Source organism: Amblyomma mixtum, chromosome 9 (genome assembly GCF_055824585.1).
Source record: "Amblyomma mixtum isolate Tamu chromosome 9, ASM5582458v1, whole genome shotgun sequence".
Lineage (NCBI taxonomy): Eukaryota > Metazoa > Arthropoda > Arachnida > Ixodida > Ixodidae > Amblyomma > Amblyomma mixtum.
In genome coordinates this window covers 40,955,402-40,980,878 of record NC_143020.1, presented here as the reverse complement: position 1 = coordinate 40,980,878, position 25,477 = coordinate 40,955,402, and the positions used below count along the sequence as shown (strand labels likewise).

General features: G+C 44.8%; 1 protein-coding gene and 1 pseudogene across 1 annotated transcript; one reads left to right on the top strand and one right to left on the bottom strand.

Moving 5' to 3' along the window:
- Positions 1-894: 894 nt before the first annotated feature.
- Positions 895-1,970, top strand: LOC149328827 (uncharacterized). Its single transcript, XM_089559105.1, has 3 exons — positions 895-1,482; positions 1,584-1,627; positions 1,709-1,970. Exons 1-3 carry the CDS (start codon positions 895-897, stop codon positions 1,968-1,970), a joined length of 894 nt encoding a protein of 297 aa, XP_089415231.1.
- A 3,060-nt stretch (positions 1,971-5,030) lies between these two features.
- Positions 5,031-9,216, bottom strand: LOC149328826 (juvenile hormone acid O-methyltransferase-like; annotated as a pseudogene).
- Between the last annotated feature and the right edge of the window lie 16,261 nt (positions 9,217-25,477).

Genomic DNA, 25,477 nt, shown 5'->3' with positions numbered 1-25,477 from the left:
TTGCAGCGTGAATCATCCCGCTTGGCCGCGGCGCCCGGCGCGGACCCTTCCTCCTCCCACTCCTCACCGTCGGTTCAAACTACGACGCTTCGCCGGCCGCCCGTTCCTGTCTGCAAGCATTCAACGGCCGGGCGCCTCTCGACCATTCGTCTAATTTGAACGGTGGCCAGTGCCGTGACGTGATTGGAGGATTTGGACTGCTGGCTGCCGCAACGGACACCGGCGGCTATAAAAACGGAGGCGCGCTGAACCCGCGCAGCGGAGGTGGTGACGAATCGTGGCTACGGCCGCTTATCTGTTTTTTCAGCCAGCGTCCGCTTCGGCGGACGCGGTTGTTGCTGCGGCGCGCGTCTTTTCTTCCCTTTTTCTTTTTCCTCTTATCTTTGAACTCTCCTCTATCTGCACGTGGCAGCGGTGGTGGCTCGGCTGGAGCCAGTTGGCAGGCCCGTGCAATTTCCTTTTCATCCTTCTCTCAGTCGCAACAACAACCCGCGCAGCACACGGGCAGCAGAAGAGCCATCACGCCGGAGGTACACTCGCCGCCGGGGCCGCCCTTCTTCTTTGTGCAAGCCAGTGGTGCTCTTGGCCCTTGTATCTACCATGTAAAAGCCCTTGTACATACTGTACGTAAAAATAATTTGACTCACCGTCGCCTCGACCGCTCGACCGTTTCTTGGCTCGGAGGCCCAGTCCCAACAGCACGCAACTTGCCTGCTCCTTCGCAGGAACGCGCGCTCATGAACGCGCGCGTCTGATGAACCAGTCACTACAACAATTGACGACGAGGATGGGATAGAAGACAGCGTTCTTCAGTTTGGAAGGCAAGGGTTTCCGAATTTCACTCCGGAAAGAAGACTATCGTTTTTGCAGTGTGCGGAGCCGGTGACTGTCGTCATGACTGGGGCCGAGGCAGCAGTGACGCACTTCGCTGGGCGACTGTACCAGCTTGAACCCTTCGACGAGTCCGCCAGCGATTGGGCTTCGTACGAAGAGCGGCTCACGTCGTTCTTGTTTGTCAACGGAGTACCCGATGGCGACAAAGTACACGCCTTCTTGAGCATTATCGGTCCGAAGACCTACGGAGTGTTGAAGCCATTAACTGCTCCAGACCTGCCTGCTACGAAAAGTTTCATTGTCCTCAATAAAGTTTTGAGTGACCACCTGTCCCCGAAGCCGTCCGTCATTGGAGAACGGGCCAAGTTTCACCGGATGTGTCAACGAGAAGGCGAGTCCATATCTAGTTATGATCCCGAGCTTCGTAATCTCTCGCAAACGTGCGAGTTTGGAAGCGCCCTTGACGAGTCCCTTCGGGACCGCATCGTGTGTAGCCTGCTACGAGAAGACATTCAGCGAGTGCTTTTGACGGAAGATAGCAAGCTTACGTTCCAGAAAGCGGTGGAGAGGTCTCTTGCAATGGAAGCGGCTAAGAAGAGCGCTGCTGAAGCACGCGGCACCGACGCCGCAGTCAGCGCTGTGCACAAGGTGCAGGCTGAAGCGCAGAAAACACGCAAAAGCTGTTTTCGCTGTGGTTCGCCAAAACACACGAATGAAGCATGCCCTCACTTGGACGCCACCTGTTTCAGATGCAACAAAAAAGGGCATATCCAGAGAGCCTGCAGAAGCAGTGGTAAGACGTTTTGCAAGAAAAGCAAATGAAAAAGAATGTGAAGGTGCTGACAGTTGTGTCTCGGAAAGCTTCGATCCTCAGTCTTAACGGCGGGTCGGCAGCTCAGTGCGGCCCTGTCACCGTACTGATGACCATCAACGGCGTCTTGGTGAACATGGAGTTGGACACGGGAGCGGCTGTTTCCGTCATGTCAAAGACTCAGTTCCGACAGCTCTTTCCTTCGGCTGTACTGGAGCCTACTACAGTTAAACTTCGTACTTACACAGGAGCACTGGTACGACCCCAGGGGGTCTCTTCGGTCAACGTGCAGCACGGCGACCATTCTGCAATTCTTCCACTCTAAGTCGTAGACCACAAGGGACCACCTTTACTGGGCCGGGAGTGGCTCCGCGCCGTCCGGCTGGAGTGGGCGAAAATCTGGAACCTGAACAACATTACAAGGACCTTCGCTACCTTGGACACAGAATCGGCGCTCGAGGCATCTCGGCAACGACGGAGAAGGTTGGCGCACTCCTCAAGACTCCAGCCCCTAAAGACAAGCAGCAGCTGCAGTCGTTTCTGGGAGTCGTCAATTTCTACGACGCAACGAGCTCACAGTTCACCAAGGCTGCATCATGTTCGGAATGCGAGTGATCGTGCCGGAAAAGTTGCGCAACTTGCTGCAGGACGAACTCCACGAAGGGCACCCAGGCATCGTGCGCAGCAAGCAACTGGCGCGTAGCTACGTGTGGTGGCCGTCCATCCAGGCGGACCTCAAGCATCGTTTCAAGGCCTGCAGGCAGTTTCACCTGGCGTCGTCACAAGGACCAGCTGCTCGCGCGGACCACGGATCCGGACCGCGAGGCATCTAACCAGGAGGGAGACGAGTTCCTGGCGTTTCCACCAAGCGTCGACCCAGTGACATCCTCCGCCCCTACCACCGGTGGTCCTGCCGCTTCGCAAGAGTTCCAGACGGCGGGTGCAAGACGATACCCGACCAGAGACCGTCGACCACCGGACAGATACCAATCTGGAGTTTAGCTTGTTAAATTAGCCAGTACAAAAGGGGAGGGATGTGGTGTCCGGCTATCGCCGCCGTCGCTAATGCGCAGGCGCGCCAAAAACGAATAAAAGGCGTGCGTCGCAACCTACGGGCGGGCTTATCTCGGCCAGTCACGTACCGACGAACATGCGGGAATAAACGCCGCTTTCGCCCCTGGAAACTTGCCTGCTCCTTGGCATGAACGCGCGCGTCTGATGAACCACGCACTACAACAAAAAGTTGTGACGAATTAACGACGAATATCATCAGTAAAGAGTTTTTTCAGTCGGAGTAAGAACATATTTCGATGGAAATACATTAGATAGTAGATTGTTTTGTCCGAATTTAGTCCTTGGAAAGTTGTTTGTACAGGTAAATTACGGAAATTATGTAAGAGGTGGTAAAGCCTTCCGATTCCAGATTATGAAGGCTGCAGGAGTGCTGAAGGCTTAATTCGGAACTAGTAATGATAGCGTTCTACGGCCGGTTTTGACCAGACTAACTTTCACTTGGACTCTCAGGACTCAGGACTTCACAATATAAAATCTCTTTAATTCAGTTGGCGAATCATGATTATGGTACCAACATAAAAGGAAGTGCTGTTCTTTGTATTCGTTCAAACATGGTAATGTCTTTCTTAGTGAAAGGATCCGAATTCTCTGATGCTTATTGAAACCGAGGTCTGATGAACGAGTTAGATGCCAGAAGTGACACGTCGGACGAGCCGTATTTGAGGCTGTCTCAGAAAAACCGAGCATGCCGCAACAGTAGCGCAGATAATATCGATATGGGTGCACCAGCTCAAGTTGTTTGTAACTGTTAGGCCTAAATATTTGAAACGGTTTAAGATATCAAGATTTCCTTGATAGAGCACTCGTAAAAAAAGAAGACATTTTTTGTGATCCGCATGAAAACTGTTTATTAGTAACTTCATACAGCAGAGATCCAACCGATTTGAAACACTATGAGGACTTCCATTAATTAAGAAGAACTTGAATTATTTTTCTTAGTAACAACCTTGAAGAGTCAGCTGTTGCGTGCTAATGAACGAATACTAGCTCGGTGATTTAATGTAATTTTAAAAAAGGTGCCGACGTTTGCGTTACTTCATACTGCGAAATTTGAGCGCAGCTCATCAGCTGTTTTAGCTTTCAATATATTGAGGCAAACAATTCGAGCAAGAAATGTATGTACAATTACAGACAATTTGTTATTTTTCACGCCTAATTTTTCTTCAAGAAACACTCCACTAACTCTTCTTGATCATCGTGAAGGAAGCTTTGTGGTCGTAGAAATAGATGGATATATGCTCTACTTGTTGAATCAATGCCTGAATAAGTTATCGGGAGGACGCGGGAAGCATCCCGTGGGCGTATAGGAGCGTTGCGCCCGATGGATGAAGTAGTTTGTGCGGGGTTTGTACCCCTTCCTTTTCGAGAATACGCCCTAAGGTTTAACTCACTCCTTATACATAAGAAATGCAAACGCGATTTTGCAGTAAACTTGCGCTGGGTCCAGATGGGAAATTATTTTCGTTGTCGGTGAGTGGTTTTTGGTTCTTTATAATACGGAAATGAAGGAGGTAGGGTATCCGTTCATTTGAGGGTCAGAGGCAACTAGGTTGTTTTTGGTTCATTTTTTCTAAGGGGAACAGATGGCGTCCACTATCTTCATTTATCTTCTTATGTCACGGGCTCTTGTTTCGCTTTTTTCCACAGGAGTGGAATAAAAGTCTGAGTTGGTAGATTGCGCTTAACCGTTCATGTGCCGTTTTTGAATCTGCCTTTGTCAATTTAAGCAGCCCACGTCTTGCATATGTACTGGCGCAAAATATGAAGTTTCATTACTTAATACAACAGCCTTGCTCTTACACCGCGGTGTTAATTTTCGCGCTTTCGTATTTCTATCTTTTGACAGTTTGTAAATCGCGTTCATCAGCAGGAAAACTTAAGTGACATCTAAAATAGACTAAAATAGAATAAAATAGAAAATAGACATCTAAAAGCAGAGAATAAAAACATGATGACTGCTTACTTCCATCTGTGCATTTTTTCATCAGCGGGTAAAGGCTTCTTCTAGAAAGAAGAAGGAAGAAGCACAATAACAATTTTTTTCTAAAAGACAAATTTCAAATAGCTGTATTCCTTCTTCGTAAGTGCGTTACAAGGGTTGATAAGGTATTCATCCTGTTTTATTACCATCGTGTAAATACTTCTGCTATATCTCTCACTTTCTTATCTTTCAACGTTTCGATTATGCTTTTCTTCAGCTGAGCGTTACATTCATGCAAGTATGCGTGACATTTGGGTATTCCATCTAATTCTCACATTTCTCTACCAATAATGAACAGAATGGTTACATAGTTCGGTGTATAGTAACCATCTATGGTCCTGCCCTCGACGCCTTGATGACGAACATTCTTTAACGTTCCTTGTCAGCGTTGGGGCCATGCACTATCCGGATCTGGTCCCTGAGGGCGCTCACGAGCTCGGGTTTTTCTTCTGGACTGATCATCTTGGCAATTGGAAGGGCTCCAAGATGAGCGGCTGCGCAGGAGAATAGAGGAAACAACACCTTTTACTGGTTACGATTAACGTTTCAAGCTTTAAGTGAAGAAATGCACTGTATGGCACCCTCTTTTGATCAGTTGCGCTACATTGGCTATGTGCTTGTGGTCTGCTATGGTGGTTGATGTGCGAAAATTTCTCGTTGTCCTTTCGTCACGAGCGTGAGACAAGTTCGGAGAGAATGATGAGGCGTGATGTAGCACAGGACAGCATACTTCACGAGGTGCTGCATGAACAGCTTGATGTGAACAACTTAACACTACTGCCTGCATCAGGCAGGTGGTCAGCTGGCAGGCACATTATCAGACTAGTGAGAGCGAAATGATGCATTCCACATGCTTTGGAGGGTTCAGTCGATCCTGGTGCTTTTATACTATTTACCAATAATCCTCCAGAGGGTACATTTGTCAACATTAGTCACGATGATCGTAAACCTTATAACTCAAAGCCTATTTCTTCAGGTATATATTTTTCTACCATTTTTGCACCTCTCCCAAAAAGGTTAGCGGAATGTTCAAGAAGGATAACTTTTTACAAAGTTGCCTATTGTATATTGCTGCAGAAATGTTGGAATTGCGCTCGTTACACTTTTCTGCGCGATATAACTCAGTAATATTGGTGATGTACTTTCTCTTGCATACCTAGTAGCTCGTCCTCACTCCACTCATGCAGAAAGGTGGACTGCGGAGCTTTCAGCAAACTTGGATGGAGGCCCGCCTCGTGTAGGAGTCGCGCCATGAATTCCAGCAGTTCGTTCTTGTCGTTCATGTCTTGCGTATCAGGAATGAACTTCAACAGCGCCTGTCAAAAAATTGATAATACTCTTACAGAGACAGAAAGGGGGCAGCGTAAAAAATAACGAACAAGCTCATATTAGCAACATCAAAAAGAACGGTAGGGAAAATGATACCATGTCGTCATGAAATCCTGTTTTTGCATTGGGTGCCATAGCGTATACAGAAGAAAACAGGCAAAGGTTTACGTGTAGATACGGGAGGCTGTGAGGTTACATGAAAAAGTACGGTGGTTAGTGGCATCGTAATCTCTTGTAAAGATGTCGTCTCCTATATATTTTGTGCCTGTGCCACAGAACTGCATGCAACTGGCTGGCGAAAATGAAATGAATAACGGAGCGCAAAGTCGACGCTGAAAATCATGCACTGAACACAAGAAGGAATGAGAATGCGTACATAAAAATTGTAGTGCTCTTTGTGTCCGTTACACACGAAGTTCAGGTTTCTTAAAATGCATGACTGGTGGAATGTAGAGAAGCAATTCATGGCGGTCCACCAAGTTCAGTCTTACTCTGCAACGGGCGTACAGGCCAAACTCTTAAAATGATTTGGGGAGACCACCATATATGCTGATCATTCGTGATCATCAATTGGCAATGAGGAATTCGATCGAATTTTCGTGCAAAACTCTTAATCACTTCGAGCTACAACAATATCATTCATCGTATTTGGACCGTGAGACAGACGGGCTTCTGACACTAGTCGTACCCAAGTCTGCATAATTCCTTGCAATACACTAATCAAATTTCAGCACACATGCTTTGTCTCCGTGCTTGCTTCAATATGTCGTTTCGAGTGTGACAGTCATCTGTCCATCGTGGTGAAAACCATTAAACAACACGTCGCAAGCTATCCCGAATGTCAACGTTTAAAGCCAAACACAGCCCCTCCTGCAGGCCTTCTAGAGCAGGTGAAGCCATTAATGGCGCCTGTTGAAAAGGCGTCGATCTGCTTAGCCCCATTCCTAAGTCTTCAGAAGACAGCCCTGGATTATAATGTGTCGACTATTTGACAAGTTATGTGCAAACTTCAGCACCTCTGTCAGCGAAGGCAAGTGATGCGTCATCTTTTCTGCTACGCGCTATCATCCTTCTTCATGGTGCTCCCCGTGATATCATCGGCGACCGGGGCTGGCAGTTTACTGCTAACGTCGTGGAAGAGCTACTTAAGAGCTACTTAGGTTGTACGGCTATAACTGCCCTACTCCACGCCCCACCATGCACAGACAGCGGCCTTACACAGCGCAAAAAGCGATGTCCCATATATGCTGTGCATCTATTGGACATCCGATCACCAGAACTGGGACGCCGGGCTCCTTAGCATACAGCACCGCGAAGCATGAGGTCACCGGATATTCCCTTTCTACCTCCTCTCTGTCAGAATGCCGCGCGCGTTTCTGGGCACCATTTTTTTCCTTCGCGTTTCACGAAGACACTTCCATCTAGCAGTTACTATGTCCCGCTAAAGAAACTCGGTTACTGGCCCGCTTGCGCACTTTGCTTCTCAACTCCCATCGAAAAAGCACTATGACAAGAGCCAGGTTGCGGCTGTAATAGTCCCAGGGGGTTTTCTGCGGCACTGGAGGCCATTGAGCAAGTGTGATTTGTGTCAGAAGTTTTAGTTTAAGTATTCTGGTCCCTTCGTCGTTGTCAGTCGAATGAGCGATGTAAGCTACATCATTTCCAAAGCTGCTGCAAACGATCGCCGTTGACGGAAGACCCAGCCCAAGTAGCCCGTGTGGCTCCTCTCAAGCGTTCCCACTCTCGGTAGTCCTGAATGGCTTGAGGACGAGAGTCGTCTGGCAGGGGGAAACTGTCACGCGCCACGACGCAATCGCGTCGGAAGAGAACAAAGCAACGGGCTTCGTTTTGAAGGAGGACGAAACTAAAGACGCGTGAAGGACGTTCACCTGTAAATAAACCGATTCCAACTGCAACAATAACCTTCAATCAGCATAAGTGTCAAATCTTAAGTCGCATTAAATTTAGCAATGCTAGTTTCAGAGATAACTTGAACGGACTCTCATAATAAACCAAAAACAGTACTTTTTTGAAACTCATTAGGCCGACATTTCGTGCAAGAAGCGGGTCCTAGAGGGAAGCCTCGTATACCTAGGGGAGCCCGCAGCTCTACGGAAAGTGCCTGCAAATGGCGAGGTTTGCTAATTTCGCAACATAGTACCATCATGCTCGATCTGCAATGGTGGCTTAGTCGTTCAGTTTTTAAGGCGCCTGACCATTTGAGGTGGAGAACTCTGACCCAAAATTTCACCGCGGCGGCCGCGTTTCGTCTGAGTCGAAAGGGTCCATGTGCTTTCACCCTTTCCCGTTCGCGGGAAAGGAGTAATAGCCACCGGTTTCTTTCGAGGAACAGAATGGCGCGGTAACTGCATCACTGCTCGGTCACCACCTGAACCTCAAAAGCGTTTTGCGTTACGGCTGCCATTGTACCACCTAAAATGGCTTATGTATGCTAATACACCTTCCACTACAAACATTTTCCTGTTCTGTCAACTTTGCTGTCTGCGTGACTCAGTAAAATTGCTATTACGGAAGCTCAGGTTATTAGCCTCTGTCTCTTCTTAAAACATCGCTGCGGTCATAACAAGCATTTTGCACTTACCTCGGAATATTTAGCCCAACGATCCATATTTGCTAGGCCCCTCCAGATGTCTCCACCCTCAACCGACGCGCAGTACACAAGCAGGCATTCGCCGTTTGGTGTCAAGAGCTTGGCTATATTCCTGCAGGCTGCAGTCAGGTCTACAACCCAGTTGAGGCAAAAGAAGGAATATATCCGATCAAAGTGGCCGAACTCTTCCAAGAAGCCTGAAACATCCGAACATATGTCCAGCTGGCGGAACTCAAGTCTCTCGCCGGTCGAGTGACGTTGAGCATAATCGATCATTTCCTCAGAACAGTCGATGCCGACGATCCTGCGCCACGGCAGGCAACGAGGAAAAAGGACCTCCCGTGCGAAGTCTCCCGGTCCGCAGCCCACATCGAGGAACTGCTGAGACGCGTCTGGTACTTTCGAGAACGATGCCCAGCTGCAATCAAGGACAGAAAGGCTGTACATCCATTGCGGTTTGTGACTCGATGCATAGCGCTCAGCGGGCAGGTCCACAATTTTGAGGCTTTCCTGAGATCTAGCGGTCGTCTGGTCATTGTCGACTTCTTCTACGGGCTCTTTGAGATGCATCGTCTCCACACAGGTTAACGCCGAGACACAACGAATGTGGCAGCTGGTCTGCAGCTCTCTGCACGCGAAACATAACGATCATGATTTAGAGACTTGTACACAGGTGCGCATATTTCTTTGTACTTAAAAGAAAAGCAAATCTTTGAAGAACAGATTACGGTGCCTCTCATTTTAGCTCGGTAAGATTGGACAGTGAACTTGGCACTCTAAAATTCATGTTATAACTGTCATGAGCAATAACAAAACTGGTTTCAGCCATTATTTTTCTGGGAGGTTTCAATATTCTCAGATTTGCCGGTTCCCTCCTTCGGTGAAGCAGTGCAATCAAGACTTAGAACATCACGACAACTCTACCTGCACTTTATACACGCTAAAATATTTGTGAAGCTGGTGTTCTTGAGGCGACGTTTGCTTTCGACGATACCTTATTCCGAGAAAATTGTGGAAGCTTATATAGCTGCGCCGACATAATGTTTGTGGCCGTTCATCCGAACATTTATTCTTGCGCTATACTAGCCTACCAGGCGAAATACCAACATATTTGTAATGTAAAGCTTTTGTTACTTCTTGGCTGTACGACACCTGCACTGCGCTTCCTGTACAAGGAGTGAATGTTCTTCTGGCATACGACAGAGCGTGTTAGCAGAGAATTCCTCTCGAAAGTGGCCGCACTTCACTTAGGCGAAAACAGGTGCCTGGATTACTCAGTGATCGTCCCTGCCGGAAAAATATTTGTTCACTGCATTTTAATTCCTGTGCACACCATAAATATAGTCCATCGTCATCATCAGCGGCAGCCTCACTGCGACCATAGCAGGGCAAAGGCCTTTCTGATGGCTCTCCAATTAGCTCTCTCCTTTGCCAACTGCGCCTAACGCATCTCCGCAAAATTCTTAACCTCATCCGCCCACCTAAATTTCTGCCGCCACTTGCTATGGTTGCCTTCTCTTAGAATCCAATCCGTTATCCTTAAGCACCAGTCCAAGCCCATTTGTTCCTTTTCATATCGACTAGGACGTCATTAACTAGCGGTGGTTCCCTCACCCATTCCGCCCGCTTCCGGTCTCTTGACGTTACACCTATCATTTTTTCTTTTCATACCTCGCTGTGTTGTCCTTAACTCAAGCTGAAGCCTTTTCGTTACCCTCCACGTTTCTGCCCCATAGGTGAGTACCAGTAAGATACAAGTGCTGTATAGTTTTCTTTTTATGGAGATTGGTAAATTGCCTTGTGATTCAAACACCAAGCGGCTGTTGGCGTATTCCCAGCAATATATACTCTGACGCGATGTTCGACGGGCTGTTTTAGCGTGACCGTCCTTGCCGTCCAAGCAGTGGTGGTCTCCTCTGGTCCAAGTCAGGGTGCAGGAGATGCAAGGTGATGAGTATGTCACTCAATGAAGTTCGTTATTACGGTTTGCTGCGCCCACGTTGTGGCGATGTGGTTTTTTTAATGGCGTGCGTAATGCAAAAAATTCGATGTGCCCCTGGGCCGAGGTTACTAGCGTTTTCAAATATGCGCAGACTACTAAGGCTGTTATGAACGCCAGCTTCAAATTCCTATTGAAACCCGGATGTTTTCGCGTAACATGCGACAGCAAATAAATAGCGCTAGTTTAAGCGTCCGTTTCCTGATGTACATCATAGCTGGAAAAAAGTGCAAAATGCGCAGAACCTTCCAAAATGCACAGAACCTGTTTCTTAATCTTATTTTTATTTCACTCCTGCGGTTCAGTTCTGCGTTCACTCCTTTCCCGGTCAGATCGCATTCGCTTTATTTTACCAGCGGAAAACAAAGAGGCCGCCACATAAGGGGCAGCTGCAAAGGGGCCTCCATATAATCATCGTCTTCACTTTCGCAGCTTTTTTTAAGGAATGCTGTCAAGCACCTTTGTTCAAAATACACTCATTTACTGAGCCTAAAACACTGCGCCGCTTCCATTCGGGAAGACCTAACCATTGAGGTTCCAAAGAGCGCGTGATAAGTCCAGCGATGACACGGAGTCATTGCTGACAAATAGTTTAACTTGTCGTAGCACAGTGTTTGTAAGAAAACTTTCAACCGACATGTCTTTCCTACTTTATTGAGCTTTTCTGTAAACTGCAGCTCTCGATTTCCAGTGTCAGTACCATAAATCAGTATTGAGACATGGAACAAGAATGCGATCTCGCGGGCCCCATTCTTCAGAGATTTATAAGTAGCAGAAGAGAATAAAAGCGGATCAAAACAAAAAAGACCGCGCAAAATAATACTAAAAATAATGATTTTACGCCACTAAGAAGCTAATATTCTAAAGGTTACTAGTTTCAAAACCCTTACGCCTCAAAACACGAAGCCACTTGCTCCTGAGCTGTACAATGTACTAGATCATGCTACTGGACTAGCTGTCAGGCCAATAGAACACATGATTAAGATCTGTACCCTTTTATATAAACGGAGCCGTGCACGGAAAAGGAAGTACGGAAAACTGGATAATATTCTTCATTTCTCATGAAGCATAATCTGTGGTGAAGACCAAGAAAGAAGACCCCTAGAGAATAGCGAGCTGTCGCTAATAGTGATATATTCTGCACTGCGCCGTCTTAAGAAAAAGGTATTCACAGCAAAGTTTAGAAGACACGATACTTGCAAAAAGGCTTTAAAAAGTGCCTCACATAAGATGCCTCAATTAGATATTATTCGGATACCGCCGAAAACACTCAGGACACTACATTTCTCTCTCAAAGTCCCCTCCAAAACCTATTAGATCCCGAGATGAGAAATGCGAGTCGCACTTTTCAACGAGAATTCTGCAGTCCTTATTTACCGGATTGCCAGAGTCTTCCCTACACCTTCCACCACAAACCTTTGTGGTTTTCTTCGTACACCGCACACCAACCATTGTTAGAACCCATTGCGATGGTTGGAGGAAAGGCATACTTATACACCATAATATAAAGGTGATGTTTAACCCGTGGTGATGTCCCATCTCAATTCAGTGCACCTCTGTACACAAGGATGTCAAGATGTGGTCTATACATTCAAATTGTTCTTAACTCTTCATATACACTCCAATAAAATGCCTTGTAAGATAAGTTAGCAACGATTTCCTGTTATTTTGGTCATTTATTGCAATTTTGACCCTGAGTATTCGAAAAATGACCGAACTTACCTGATGAGTCCGTACCTGACAATGTCAGACAAAATCCGTTTCATTACCACCCCAACTCTGACAGGATAACGAGCAGTACAGTGTTCAACGGACTCCTACAGAACTACATACACCGCACATTCCCGGCTTCGAAAGGACGACTGCCCAATTTAGATCACCCCAGTGATCGGTAAACCCGATGAACCCTACATACCAGGAATGCGTTAGCCCTTTGGAGCTTATTTTGCAAAGGCATGCATCAGCAGTCAATGAGTGACATTTGTGACACCAAATCACCTGTTTTGCCCTTTTAGGCTTCTGAATTGGCTACGCTAAATAGATTTTTTTTCCTTTTAAAGCAAGGGTTGGAACGCAGGTAATTATATTCAGATAAGATATATACGTCATGGAGTATTTCGCGGCAGTTTTGCGCCTGCAGCTGGAACAGCGGACGGTGAACTGGAAATCAACGGGCGGTGGTCCGGGCAGTTGACATAGCTGCGCTGTTGACAATGCTGACTTTTTTTTTTCAACACGACAAGCATTCACATATGACAGCGAACACACGTACAGCACACAGAACACTGAAGAGCAATTGTATTCGCAAAACATAATTTCGCTTGCCACAGCTGCTGCGTCGGTTCCGTAGACGGTGCTAGCGGCCTCTCCATTAAGGCTTTTCGCGTGTAGGAGACATTTTCAGAATAGCTCTTGCATATACGGCTTTAGGTTGCGCTCTAAAAAAGAAGCAGGGAACAGCAATCTTGTAAAGTCCTTGTCGAAAATAATTTCTTGCTGTCAGCATGTTCACATGCTCATAAGAAACTAAGAAACGTTTTAGCAGGAACAGTATTTAACGCTCTCTTGCTTGCACGAGAAAATCTTTATTCAACTGAATATTGATCAAGGAGAAAGTGATATTTTGATGTGAAACACCCAGAAAAAATTTTCGAGCGGACAGAGCTTAGTGTTCCTTGGGCTAAGTTGGTAGGACTCGTTAAAATGCAGCTCCCTGAAATGCAAAAGCTCGTTGAAATGCAGTACAGCAAGCATCATGTTGAAACACCTTTATTATCTTGTAAAGTTGTTCCGACCGAGATATAAGTGACATCAGCCATCGCCTCGAACCGGAAGATTCGCTGAGTTTTTAGCAACTGCATACTTCTTGTTGCCGCCGTAAGCGCCTAGAAGTCTTTACAGAGTTGCTTCGTTTAAATAAGGCACGGGACATTTCCAGACTGTTGAAACTTGTCAGAAAACATTCTCCCGAAAACAAATTTTGAAACGGCAATGCAAGCTGCAGCTTCAGTTGGTTTGTCACAAGTTCACTATGTAGTGTGACCGACCAAGTATGAAGGACACTTTAGACGGTTTTTAGAAACGGCCTTGTAACTCATAATAAACCTGCGGTTTATTGTGGGTTCCTATAACACACCCAAATCAATAACCTCACAATAACTAATACTTTATAATTGCTCATAAGTCATAATAAACCTGTGGTTTATTATGAGTTGCATGTGTTCGTTCTTCATAATTCATCAGAGACTTCTGACGCATCTCTCACGCTAAACAAAACGCCCCATAGCAGATTGGGGACATCGGTTCTGCCGTAAAGGATTTGGTTTGCTTGGACTAAACGCTGGAGAACTGCTCAGCCAAAGCAGTTTTCCTCCGTAGTGCGAGTTTCTCTAAAAACCTTCAAAACTCTCACATAAAATGTGTATTCTGTTAAACACCCAAATGGCAAAGTATTGTCGAAGATTTCTAGTAAATTTTCTGACCTGAAGGGAAGAGTTTATAAGTTGGTTAATAGTTCTCATTGCGTTACTTCCGCATGCTGATGTACTGGGAGTTGGGATTTGGAGCATGCATTTACTAAGCCCACGCAAAACTTGACTCGATGGGGATTCTCCAACTTTTTTTTTTGTACGAACTAAATAGTTCCGATAGAATATGCGCCAACACGCTGTTTATTTTGCACGAGTATTTCTCTTTGCTGCACAACTTCTCCTTTAAAATGCTTCTGGCGCTCACTAGCGCCCTTTCCAACACTCATAGAACTTCAAAGTGATGTGCAGAACATTCTAAACTCTCACGCGGTGTGCACAGATTTACGAGGCTAATTTTCTTCGCTGAAATAGAACTAGACTGATTCCCATTGTTTAAAAGCAGCCTTAATTTTGGGCGCGTACCGGGGGACAGTATTACTGACTATGTAAGGGCTAGTTTATTGCTGTTCGGTCGCTCTCGGTTCATTATATCAACCGTTTTCAGTTTACCTTGATGTTTTTTTTGCCGAACTATCAAACTATTGCCCTTGTTCTTTGAACTTTTATAGTCTCTGCCTCTCCGTTCTCTCGCAGTCTCTTCTTTTCAAGAAATATTCAAAAATTCTAATGACGTCAGATAACTGAAATCCGCTATTGCGATTTTCCCTGGGCTCATTTCGGTCGCCGTTCTCTGCAGATGACGTGATACTCTTATCAAAAGACATAACACCAATTTAACATGGCGTAGCATTTGAAAATTTTAACAGCTAGTTGTGCAGAAAACTTGTAAACTTACTATGCTAGATATCTGTGGAGTGCGATTTTTAATCTGACAAGGTAAATTCTTGGGCGAGTTGATTCCATATTCAGTGACTACAGCGCAACGAACCGGCCAAGAAGGACACACAAGCAAGGACGCAATACAACGCTGACTCACAACTGAAATCATCAGTAGCGGCCAGCCGGAATAAGTACCTAACTGGCGGCCAAAAATAGAAAGTAATATACACAAGTCACGAAGCGGAAACATAAAATTAAAAAAATTAAAAAACTTAAATTAAAGAACTTGCGTCTCGGCATTCGCATTGTAGAAAGAGTGCGTTGTGATAGGTAGGAACCGCGATTAGCTGACACGAAAAATTATACAATTATACATGATAGCAAGGCATCCGGAAGAATGTATAAGCGCACCATCTGCATGGCTGTCAGGAAAAGAAAAAGGCTACCTCGAATGCGAATGTTGACACCCGTGCGCTTTATTTTGAGTTTTTTATTTTTTGAATTTTTGGTTTCCGCTGCATGACTTGTGTCCATTACTTTCCATTTTGGCGGCCGGTTAGGTGCTATTCCGGCTGGCAGTTCATAAAGATTTCGGAACTGAGTCAGCGCTTGGTTGTGTCTCTTGCTGAGTCCTGCTCCTTGTCCCGTTCGTTGCGCTGTAGTCATGAGATGTGCAATGATAATGTTCTTGAGGGAAACAACAGAATTTGCGTGTCCAGACTGCACATCCAGTGAACTCTGCGGCGCCTGCAGACAGGAACTCTTCTCTGTCCTGCCATAGCAAAACACTTTGATCCGAAAACAGATGGGCGCTGCCCGCACTGTGGAGAGATCTGCGATATCTTTCACATGGTGTGGGCGTGTACTCAGAATCCTCACCTTCCCCCCTCCCCCACCCCCACCCGAGAGGCATGGGAGACTGCCCTCCTCAACTGCTCCACACTGGAGTCCCAAAGGGCTCTGGTCAAGCGGGCGCGAGACGGGGCCTCGTCGGGCTGTGTCCCGGACTAAGGATACCGACCATGCAGCACGGTTTTCTGACCCTCAAACTCTCTTTGAGTACTAAAGTTTTTCACCACCACCACCTTCCATTGTGTTCGCATCATACATAGAATAATGACAGATAAAAAAACTCGGAAACATTCCTTTTATTCCCTTTATTCGGTACTTAAAGAACAATTTACCTCAGAAGTAGAAGCAGTATTTTCAGTTAATGATGGTGTTTTCCGCTTTAAGAATCAGAGCTTGCAAGGTATATTTAAAAGCGCAGTTTGCTCTGTCAAGCAGCAATAAAGTATTACTAGCTGATATGTCTAAGGCCATGGATTATTACCGGAAAGTGATCGAAAAATATCCACAGGGAAAATAATTTTCAATATTTCAGAGTTTTGCAAGCCAGGAGCATAAACTGCTAGGAAAAAAATTCCACGCATACTTACAGCTAATAAAGTCAATTTTGTCGTAGAGTTGTGAACCTGTGCTTGTTTCAAGAAGTCATTCACACATTCTTTCCTTCGTTCTTGCAAGAAGCCATTATAGAAACGATAAGGATTGAAGTATACCTCATAAATCGCTAATGCGTGAAAAACAAGTCAACATCTGTTTCGTACGTTCTGAATTGCACTAGCCCTTGCGTGAATTAGGAAGGCGTCTACTGCCTAATATAGGTTGCTTACCATTGGTGCAAGACAGCCTCAGTACAGATCAGTGGTAGGGACTTTGATCTGCAGGAGCCGTGATCGGGCTGATTATGGTGGTTGGGTTGATGTGCCTGCTGATTACTGCGCTTCGATTTAATGCGCGTGGGTCCTAGTGTTTCCCAAAACACTTCGAAAAATGAGCCATGGCTATAGAAATTCTTTGAAAATTATTTTATTCAGTGGCAATAGACTATATTACGAACTTGCACTTGTCATTCTGCCATTCCAGGTTTGTGTAGGTGCTCTAGTGTACGCAGGTGGTAGCGGGAGGATGGCATCGAGGCACATTCCAACGCTAGGCTTAGTGATCTCGGGGAAGCACTGACATCCAGGTGGGCAGTTGTGTTGGATAGCGCGTGGATTGCACTGGGAATGTCGCAGAAAAAAAAAAAAAAACATTATGTTACGATCAGAAGACAATACTTAACACTCTATTGTTATTCAAAAATAAAAATATTTCAGCGAGAAAGTGAGAAAGCAATCTACTAATAAATGACTTCATTGTTAATCGGAGCTCCTTTATTAATCATTGCAACGTGACTAAAATACACACGGGCCGAAGAGGATTGTTACTTATTTTATATGCTGCGTTTATATTACTGGTGTTTTAAAATATGCCATCAAAAGTTGGTTAAGGCGATTCCTTTGGCGCTTTCTCGAGCTGAAACAACTGGAACAACTCAGAGCATCGTTCCCCTTTACTTCTGTTAAATTCTCATTACCGGACAAGCAAACATTCTATGGGTTTTAAACATTCTACAAAGCAGAGCAACAATGTCTGCTAGACAGAAGCTTTATTTTAAACTGTTTCAGTTCTTATTTTTCACCCTTTTTATTAGGCATATGGAAATATTGTAGAATCTCCAAAACTTATCCGCTTTGTTCAAATAGTTGTCGAAGGTTTTCTTCGCAGTCCATGCTTTTATGCTTTCTGAGCATTAAAACTTTGCAGGCATCTGATTTTATACCGAAACTCATATGGCTGCCATGCTATAGAACAGCCCTCACCGTTGTGGGGCCGGCAACATTCTCATTAGCTCTTTTAAGAGTGAACATGCAATGAGCACTTTCACTGCATCTTCTGTCAAACAATGGTCACAAAAGCAATTTTATTGAAAAAACTTTGTTGTTGCTTTTCTTTATATTTGAAGAATATTTCATATGGGAATGGGGTCATTCCTCTTTTTTCTTAGACTATACGAAACAAACATTTTTTCATGCCATTATTCAAATGCTAACAAATAGTTACGATGCAGCGAAGCTATCTTCTAATTGGATGATTGTCTGAACCTTCATTTTTTGGTGAGTGAGCTTAAATTTCAATTAAGGTAACCAGATTGTAACTTTTCAGAATGGAACGTCGACGGGAATTTCTAAGATGTTTTTCGAAAGCTTCCAACGCAACCACAGTAAATTTTATGGCATTGTTATTCCGCGCAATAACAAGCCCATCCTACACCAAAAATAGATCTCTTAAAACCGCTACTACTACCGCCTAATTTCTTCTACAAATGAAAAAAAATTTCTGAGAACGTGCAAATACTTTAAAAAATATAGCGTAGAAGTTTTCATCTTACGACTTTGAAACACCGCAGATGATTTCTCATTTGACCGGACCAGCTCCGCGCCCTAGAAATGAAATATATTAATCGGTAAACGTAAAAAGTAAATGTTAAGTTTTCCATTTTTTTCTTTAAAAATTAAAATTTGAACTTTGCTGCCGCGCTATAGTCGGCAAATATATCGCAGTCGTGGGACTCAAATATATGTATGCCAATCCGATAGCAGGAGTAAAAGTGTAATGCGGTACTTAGGATTTCATTCCGCAAAGATGAAAATGCGTTACGATTGGCATCGAAAAGAAAATATACTTAATTCTGTCAACCGGATGGTGTTTATGCTTCCTTAGCACCGTAATCTTCACGGGTGATTTTTCAGTTCTGTTTCATCAAAATAACTTATAAATCAAAAAGCATCAATCCCGCGACATTTTGCTTTTCTCCGGAACTCCATTGCTAGTTTACAACCTTCATATTTTTAATAAAACTGCCTTCAAGAAGATAACAAAAAATTGTTTTACAATTCATGGTTGAGTCTTTATCATATAACGCGCTTGCCGCCTTCAATTGTAGCGCCAAAATATTGTGACAAAGACGACGAAGCTGGCAGTAGCGCGGGACGGTGCGCTCGGGCAAGGCCAGCTTCCAATAAATCATCTCTTATCCATCGATCATCACGCCTTATTCTTCAGCTGGCCGGCGCGTAACGATATTACCAACCCAGATAATTACCTCACTGATTCTCCCGTAAAACAAATTTAAATCTTCAATCTTTCCTACGACTAAATCGGAATGGAAGAATCTGCCTCCCATGTGTTTGCCTGAAAAAATTGCTTTGACCTAATGAACAAGATTTGGACCTATCATCTTTTTTCTTACATGTAAGAAATTAATTTCCGTATTTTGCGCCTTTTGTGTTTTCTTCGTGGCTTGTACATAATCGTTCTTTTGCCATAGTACAACTTTTGTTGGGCGAATTTTGCCCCACTACTGTTTGAGGCACTGTATAATCCAAAAATCAGTAGACATGTACGGAACAGGCTGTACCACTGTACATTTGTAGTACAGAGGTCTTGACTGTACTAAAGTAGATGGCGGTTCTAATGTTGAGGATGATGATTATCGCTCGGTGATATGCGTACAGCAATTGGAGCCACAGAAATGCTTTGCTCTTAGAGCATCCGTTATAGAGCATCCGTGTTAGAGCTGGAGAGCTTGTGCATTCTGAGATGATGAAGTCAGTTAAGATTTAATAACACTCACACTTACTTATTTAGCTGCACCGCTGCGCCAAACCCAGGCGGCAGATGGATGTTAGGGTCGAGGCACATTCCCAAGTTGGTTTGACTTGTCTCAGGAAAACATTGACATCCGAACGGGCAGTTTTGTTGCCTGGAGAATGGCTTACACTGAGAAGGCCCGAAGAAAAGAAGCAATGGATTAACCACCTAAAACTGAAAACTTTGCCGCTCTTGAAGCGCGTTGAAACATTTTAGGCAAATCCAGTGCTAACAAAAACAAGGAAGCAGATAATAACGGTAAATGAGCAAATTATAATTAATATCTATATATTCATGTTTAAAAACACCTTTACGCCTCGAAAGGATCACAAGTATATATATTTCTTATAGCTTCTGGGAGCCTAGGGAGTGGGCACGGCGAAAGCTAGAGCGACAATGTGATTAGAATCCATTGTTGAATCTAACTTAAAATGGTTGCAACTGTCCTCAGAGTTGAGGTAATACCAAAAAGCAGCCTAGTGGCAAAGAGGGCTTCCCGATAACATTTGCTTATGTCTGGATGCAGCACACGCGCGGGAAGATGCAGCAACGCTGCCTTGTTTTTCTCCTAAGTTATCCGCCTCAATCATCGGTTGCTTCGGGCACACTACATAACGTCCCCCAAGAGCACGTAGAAAGACCCCATAGACTAGCTGCCTTTCTAGTTGATAACGCAGCAACTTGAGCGGCAACATATACACGAACCCTTTTTTCTTCGTCTTACAGGATATCCATTATGGAACCCCTGTTTTCATAGCGAGAGCTACCTGACCCGCAGTCTCGCCGTTTCGCTGCGGGACTTCGGTGCCACTTGTGCACATGCGTGAGGAGCCGAGTGACGTCACAGCCGCGCAGCTGGTGCTCCGCTCGCCTCCAACCGAGAGGAGCTACCGATGGCCGTCACAGCTGCCGGTGCCGCGCGCCGACGCCGCTCACCTCCGACCATGAGAGAGACTGCGCATGCGCGACACGCAGCTGGCTCGCCGTACTCTACTGCGCATGCGCGGCAAGGGGAGGAGGAGGAGGGTCGCGGTGTGTGAATGATGGTGATGTGGCGGTGGAAAAAAGAGACTGTCATGGCGGCCAAGGAGAGTGTGGCGTGTGGCTGTGTAGCGTAGGAGACGGGAGAAACTCCAGTCGTCGGACCCCGTGGTTGTAGCCTGGCAGTCAGTCGTCCAGGCAAGGAAGAACAAGCGGCGCATGGCCAAGACAGATGCGGAGACACCGGAGCAGAAAGAAGAGCACATCGCTAAGCGTAGATGCCAGGACTTGGAGCGGAATTAGCGGCGTGCCCTGGCCCTACAGGAAGACCGAGAAGAGATGGATACTACCGAAGAAGAAGAAGGCGTGAAGGGACGCCGCGATACTGACCGCGTGATGTCTCCTGTTTAATCTCTAACACGTAGCCATGACGATGAGCAAAACAGCTGGACGTAATCGGGGATATAAATCTCTCCACGTATATCCTGGCATAGCTGAGCTAAGCCACTGCCAATTTTCTTGAAATAATTATCATTTCTTAGTGCTGTCACGCTTTCAACTTTTGTAAGTGTATCAGGCATTCTGTGCTTGCTTTGCCAAAAAATATATTTATTATTACCACAACTATGCCCCTCCTGATTGTAGAAAAAAGAAATGCTTTTAGAAATACATTGATGCAAGAAATCATATCATTCCGGTCACTCGCATTGGAACAACGCGACAGTAGAACATACACATACTATGTCAACGTCCGTGTCTTTTCTGACGTCAAAGTACTACGACGTCCATGGCTATTTTGACGTACGTCTAAGCGTATTCTTTTTCGTTTTATGGCGTTTAGTTAACTAACTGCGCCTCATGACCGAAATTTTTCCCACAGCATCATTTTACCGCACACTATTTGTCACATTCACACTTTCACACAGTTAACTTCAGAAAATGGTTTGGTTTATTAATGTTTAACGTCCCAAAGCGGCTCAGGCTAGCAGGGACGCCGTAGTGGAGGGCTTCGGAAATTTCGACCACCTGGGGTTCTATAACGTGCACTGACATCGCACAGTACACGGCCCTCTGCAATTTCGCCTCCATCAAAATTCAGCCGCCGCGGCCGAGATCGAACCCGCGTCTTTCGGGCCAGCAGCCGAGAGCCGTAACCACCGAGCCACCGCGGCGGTCTTCAGAAAATGACGTAACAAAGCGGAGAAAATTGCGGACTCTTTTTGCTGACGTGATATGTCTATATAATGCTCTCGCAATAAAAAACAAACCGAATAAAACAAAGAAGCTCCCGAAAACATTATGGAGCAAAACATTGCTTCGCACACCTGGCAAATAAATTAAATAAAATGCACACTTAATGATTTCAGCAGCGTAGCGATCAAAGTAAACGAAATGAAAATGAATGCATCATAGAATAATAGACACGTACGAGTGCTCATGAACCAGACGGATCTTCTTTAAAAGAGCAGCTGAAGAGACATCTTAATTATTTATGAATTCGAGAAACCTAGCACGCGAAGAGAGGGGGCGTCGAGGTTATTGTAAAGTGAAAAAGACCTTTCAGAAGGAACTGCGCATTCTGCAGAAACACGTGGTACGGCAGATGCACTCAATACGAAAAACACCGCAGACTGAAAACGAATATTAGTACTCAATTTTCAATCGGCGAAAAGACTGATTCTCAGAGTGCCTTACACGGTACAAGACTCTCCAACTTCGTTAAACATAAATTTTAAAAGCGCTGTGGTAAAGCTCACGAAAACAAAATAGCGAACTATTTCGCTTGGTTAGGCAGAATTCGAAATAGCTGCGTTGGCAGGAGTTATGCTTTGTTATGATGATTCAGGGCTCCTCATTAAGGGTATGACGCGATAGCCGCAACAGCTTAATGTCCATAAATGGGTAATTAACCATTCTCTACTCTACATACATAGATCTCTGGAAGTCCTCATGCCTTTCCTGGCATATTGGTGCAGCTGTTAAGCGTTGCGCCACTGCTCTGCGATCTTAAGTGCTGCCCCTAGTGGGGCTTGTGACACCCACGTTGCTATTTTTCGACCGACCTCTCGCGACCAATCATTTATTGAACTGCCACCTGCTACGATGGGCAGTTTGTGCACAACCTTGTGGGCATGTTGTGATCACGTCACGAGGCCACGGGACTTAGGTGGCCCACCTGACACGGATAGGGACCATCTAATCGGCAGTTGGGCCACCTAGAGCAGGTACCCCATGAACCGTTAGGCACACAGAGGGATCTCGTCGACAATGGCTAAGCAGTTGACTGGAACGTCCAGAGTTAACGCACTGTAGGATAAAATGGCACTAAGATGTAAATTCAAGATGACAGGCTTACCAATGATGTGATGGGTTGTTCTGGGACGGACCGAAGCTCGCGCGTTTAATGCGATAACATAGAAGTGATTGTTGGATCAAAACACGTCTACCACTATCTTCCCACATAGAGGGTGGCCACACATCCACCCGCAGTACCTGCTACCTTCCAACCGTCCCGCTCTCCCCCACCACCTCTCTTTCTTCCGCCCCTTCGCCCTCTCCTCTTCACTTGTACCGAAGAGGTGGAAGACGCTGAACAGGAAATACCTCTGCTCCTTTGAAAACGTGTAAGACTAAGGGAGAAATATTACGAAAGAAGTAACCGGAATGACACAAAAATCAGAATTGGAATAAATTCAAGATCAATATAGAATTATAACTTCAAAACATTCAGAAGTGGAAAAGACTGGCGGCCTAAAGAAAAACGCTATTGCTGTTCGTAGACATCAATCCAACTTATCGCTCCCAAATTATAAGGATCGAACTTGAGGAAACTGCCGACACGGCACTTTTCTTCGATCGCTAAAAGAATAAAGAATATTGCAGCTGTTATGTTTTAAATGAGTAATACTGGATGAAAGTTTAATTTTTGGCCAAGCTGATATTGCTATCATCACAGAAACATCGTTGATTTGCACAGTATACGCAGGGAATTCGTTGCGCCTGGCTAAGTGTGCGCCGAAAACACGCCGGTAATAAGTGCTGGAGGTATTGCTATACTGTTCAGACTGTCTTGAAATATAATAACTAAGCCTAATGATCCAAACACTGAGTGTAGTTTTTACAAGAGCTGTGATAGTATTGTTCAGTGCACTACAGGAGCTATCTACAGGGTGGATGGTTGCTCCGCTTGCATCGTGGAGGAATTTAAGAAAGCATAATTTACATATTAAACATAACTCGGCAATTTGCCCAAGTTATTTCAGGCTAACGAATGTGGAATGGTTTAGCCTTTTCTTAAAAAAAAAAGATTCATGATTCAGGCGTGAAAATGTCAGACAGAGCGTTCGTATTTAGCTTATTCGGGATCGCAAAAAATTTTAAACAATATCAGTGCACGTCAAAGCCTTTTATAGACATTTTCTTTGTCAGTGGTACTATATCGGCTAAGGCTTCTTGTCAGATACCCTGTCGAATATCCCGAGGGTTTGCAGTTTTCGCTACTCTGATGAATTTTTCTGTTAGTAAAAGTTTAAAAAAAGCACTTGCACTAATTTCTGTGGGAGATTACGTTTCCGTCATCGATGTTCTTCCATTTACTGATTATTCCAGGCTAGCACTGCAGACGTGGCGCTTCTGGAAGGAGTTCTAAAGAATATTGCCTGACTACATTGACCACTGACCTTTTTGCAGTACCTTATTATAAAAACATACGGGAGAAACCTCGTATCTTTTGGAGCGCTTCCAAATGAACTGTGGTTGAAAAAGAATGAGAAACGGAAAAAGAAAATCCTCACGTTCACTCTATCTGCGCAGCAAAAATCTTTGAATTCTAAGAAAAAGTTTTCTAAGAAAATAAAGTTTTTTATGTTGACTTGAAAATCAGCTGAAAAATTTCGCAGGCTTATTTCCGACTGTGAAGAATATCTAATCATTTTGAATATAGCTGTCGTGATAGTGATGACGAAACGAAAATTTCTCATTCTAGCGAACACTGTAAATCTGCCTTCACACAAGACATAGATAATGTTCCAAAAATCACCGCCTCTTTCGGTCCCATTTTTGCTGTCGTTATTGATGAAGAGCGTTTATTAAACATATCTTAATACTTGATGTGAAGAAGTCATTCGAGCCAGATAATATTAGTAATGATTTACGGCTTAGATACGCAGAGTGGGCCGCTGAATATTTGCATGTATTTGTCATGGTCACTGAGCTAGCATCAGATTGCAGATGAATGAAGAAAGTTAAGGGTTAACATTTCCGTAAAAGTGAAAAGATTGATTCTGCTTTACCTAATGTCGAATATCATTGCAATTCACAGCTTGGAAACTCCTAGCAAATATTAAATGTTGAATTTCTCGAACATTTTTTTCTCAGAATAGTACCGCAGTTTCAGGACAGGCTTTTCAACATGGATTTAACAAGCAGCATGCTGCATCACTTCACCCCTTCAATAAACCAATGGAATATAGACGAGCGCAGTACTCACCACCTTTTCGGAAACATTCGTTATAGTTTCACACAAAAGGATTAGTCACAAACCAGACAGCATACTTAAACAGGTAGAGTTGGTAGCATTTTAGCGTATTGTACAAAATGGAAACCGTTACTAACTTTTGATGAAAACAGTTCTGACAATGTAAAAGTAAATTCTGTCTTCCTGAAGGTGCGGATCGACCGCTGGGCAATCTTCTGTCGTGCAGATCTCTTTCGTAAAGGCTTTCAAAGTATGCACCTCATCTTTAACCCATTCCTTTAGGTCGGTAATAGGGTTTGCAGTAGATGCCTGGGCCTTTCTCCACCTGTCCCAGTTCGTAACTCTTGCGATACCTATTTTGCGCTTGCGCGCGTTTGTGCTTATCTCCAGAGAGAGTATGAAGTGATCGCTCCCCAGGTGCTGTTCGGTATTCTTCCAAATGGCGTTTTGTATGTTCTTGGTGAACGTCAGGTCAGGACATGTATCTCTACTGACAGTGTTTCCCAGCGTCGTAGGGTAAGCGGGATCGGTGAGGATTGATAACCCTTCTTGCGTCACTACTTCTTCCAACTTTCTGCCTTTTGGTGTCGC

Excerpts from the sequence above, each read along its gene's own strand:
- LOC149328827 (XM_089559105.1), top strand. The coding sequence starts at position 895 with ATGACTGGGGCCGAGGCAGCAGTGACGCACTTCGCTGGGCGACTGTAC. Across the intron at positions 1,483-1,583 it reads CAGTCAGCGCTGTGCACAAG|ATGCAACAAAAAAGGGCATA; the intron begins GTGCAGGCTGAA and ends CACCTGTTTCAG. Across the intron at positions 1,628-1,708 it reads GAGAGCCTGCAGAAGCAGTG|TCTTAACGGCGGGTCGGCAG; the intron begins GTAAGACGTTTT and ends TTCGATCCTCAG.